A 2,558-nucleotide genomic window follows, 5' to 3' on the forward strand; every position below is an offset into this window, starting at 1 on the left:
TCCTGTCTTGTATATTAGAGAGAATGTCAATGATATCATTAAGCTGTGCCATTGAGTTGCCTATACTGTTTCTATGGAGTTCTTCAACAGTATTGTATTGTTCTCATTAAACATTTTTTCCTCTTTGCTAATATTTCCAATGAAATTAACTTTGTAAGCAGTTTCTTGCATTAAGCTGCTCACTTGAGTGATAAGACTCAGCACTACTAGTGTATTGTTTTTTATTGAAATTATTATCATCAGAAAATGAGGATGAGGAATTTTGAAGTACTTGGGTGACACCAGTAACGATATTATCATCTGCCCATTTAGTAAAGCTAGGAAACTGCTGCTGACCATTTGCCTGCAGGATAAATTGAGAACTGTTGGCATTATACTCAATACAAGTAGCAATGTTGGTATCTAGCACAGTCCAAATCAGTCCAGTCATGATGATAATTGCCAAGAGTAATAGCATGACACACAACAATGCTATTTGTATACTAACTGGTATATGCTCCATGGTGAATGATGTGACAATTTGCTTTTGGTTACATGAGCACAAGGCCTTATCTCTTCTTTAGTATATTGAGCTAGTTCATATTCATTTTCTTCTATTATTCTAGTTTGTTGCACTGACCAATATGAGGCCTCTTCCATACTACAAGAAACAATATATCTTAGCTAGACATTGAATGAATTTATAAGTCTAACTAAACAGCAGGATTCAGAAACTATAACAACACTGTTAAGAAAGCAAAATTTTAACTTGGTTTTGTTTATGTAACATAGTAATAAAAAATTTACTTGCTGAGATTTGCTTTCTATTTCCACAATCATAAACTTTCACACAAAAAATAAAAAACTGTAGTTAAATTTATGATGCATGAAATTTCACTATCTTCTAAACTAGATATAACAATCCCTTATGTTTCAGAAGTGTGCCTTTGATGCAATAATGTTCTTGTGATGGGGTGGCTAAAGTCATGACACTGAGTGTCACAACCATGATAATTGTGATATCTTTCTTCAAATTCAAGTCTGAAGATTTGCTATCATAATAGGCTAGCTCAAGCTAAATCTAACTGCATGAGTCAAAATAACATTTATTATTATAGTGGCAATAATAATTTATGATTAATGAATAATAAATTTGATTAACGTTTCAGTATCTATTGCATACAAAACATGTTTAGTTTGGAAGCATAACTACGAATCAGGAGGTTATGCAATTGCTCCTGTTTTCATTTAGCAATAAAAACAGTCTGTTTATCGAGCAATATGTAAACAGTAACATTCAACTAAAAAGTTGTTTTTACTACTTCCTAGCAACTTTCACTATCTGAGCTCAGATTACAAACTTAAAAGTGATTGCTATTTAGTGTAAATATTGAAAAAGATGTTTAATTCTACTAATGATATTATATATATTATACTATAGCAGTGGGTATACTAGCAGTGGTTATGATCATAGATGTTAGAGAATATCTATGTTATGATTGACTGGTTGCCAATCAGCAACCAGTCAAATTGAAAATCTCACAAGCATATGTAATATGTGATGTGAGATTGGAATTCCACAAGTGGCAAGGTTTCATATATGACATATGTATTTGGCCCATATTTGCTCAAAATATTGTAAATTATAGCAAAATTTTAACGATAAATTTTTTTTTTTTTTTGTAATATAACTCAGCTCACGTGATAGACCACGTTGGCCTTAAGTTTGCGAGATGTAAGTGAAACCATTTATGAAGAGTATTGACTTTCATAAACCACAATATCAATGTTTTGAACATGATTAACAAAACTTCTAACAATAAGATAGCACAAATACCCAATGTAAACAGGTATGCCAATAATGATCAAAATAATAATATGGAAAGACCAATAGCAAAAAGAACAGTTAGAGTTAGCTTTTTAGATAATTCTCACGAATAAGATAGTAGTAATAATAATAATAGTAATAATAATAATAGTAGTACTAGTAATAGTCCAATGACAAACAGCCAGGAACGCCCTTAGACCAAGAAATTTGTCATACAGTTACGAACTGCCAAGGTCATCATTAGAGGGGACCTCTATGTAATAATAAAAGAAATAGTGAATGTGATTTACTCTAAGGGAGGGTAAGTAAGTTTGGGTGGGTTGTCATATATGAAACCTTGCTACTTGTGGAATTCCAATCTCACATCACATATTACATATGCTTGTGAGATTTTCAATTCCACATCATGGCAAGGTTTCATATATGACATATGTATTTTGTTTAAAGAACACATTCACCCACCTGATGAAAGCAAAATGTCTCCAACCTGAGGAGATAAGATAGGTTTGTAATAAAACCGTTCAAAGGTGGAGGATCTAGACCATCCAGCTGCTTTCATTATATCAATAAGAGGTACTCCTGCCTTCTTGGCTGCTGAACTGGAGGCAGCTCTTGTGGAGTGAGCACCAAAAATAGAGGTGTTAACACCAGCATCAGTCAGAAGAGATTTTATCCAACGACCAATAGTACTGGAGGAGACTGGATTATGACGCTTCTTAAGAGACAACAAGAGTTGAGATGATTTTCCCAT

General features: G+C 32.9%; 1 protein-coding gene across 1 annotated transcript; it reads right to left on the minus strand.

Annotated features, from left to right (window-relative positions):
• Positions 1-2,002: 2,002 nt before the first annotated feature.
• On the minus strand, positions 2,003-2,558 carry LOC109586243 (uncharacterized). The gene is made up of 2 exons (XM_020002421.1): positions 2,270-2,558; positions 2,003-2,060 (listed from the first exon to the last, which is right to left on the minus strand). Exons 1-2 carry the CDS (start codon positions 2,556-2,558, stop codon positions 2,026-2,028), a joined length of 324 nt encoding a protein of 107 aa, XP_019857980.1. The 3' UTR covers positions 2,003-2,025.

The sequence above is a fragment of the Amphimedon queenslandica genome, unplaced genomic scaffold, assembly GCF_000090795.2.
Source record: "Amphimedon queenslandica unplaced genomic scaffold, v1.1 AMPQUscaffold_12916, whole genome shotgun sequence".
NCBI classification, from domain to species: Eukaryota; Metazoa; Porifera; class Demospongiae; order Haplosclerida; family Niphatidae; genus Amphimedon; species Amphimedon queenslandica.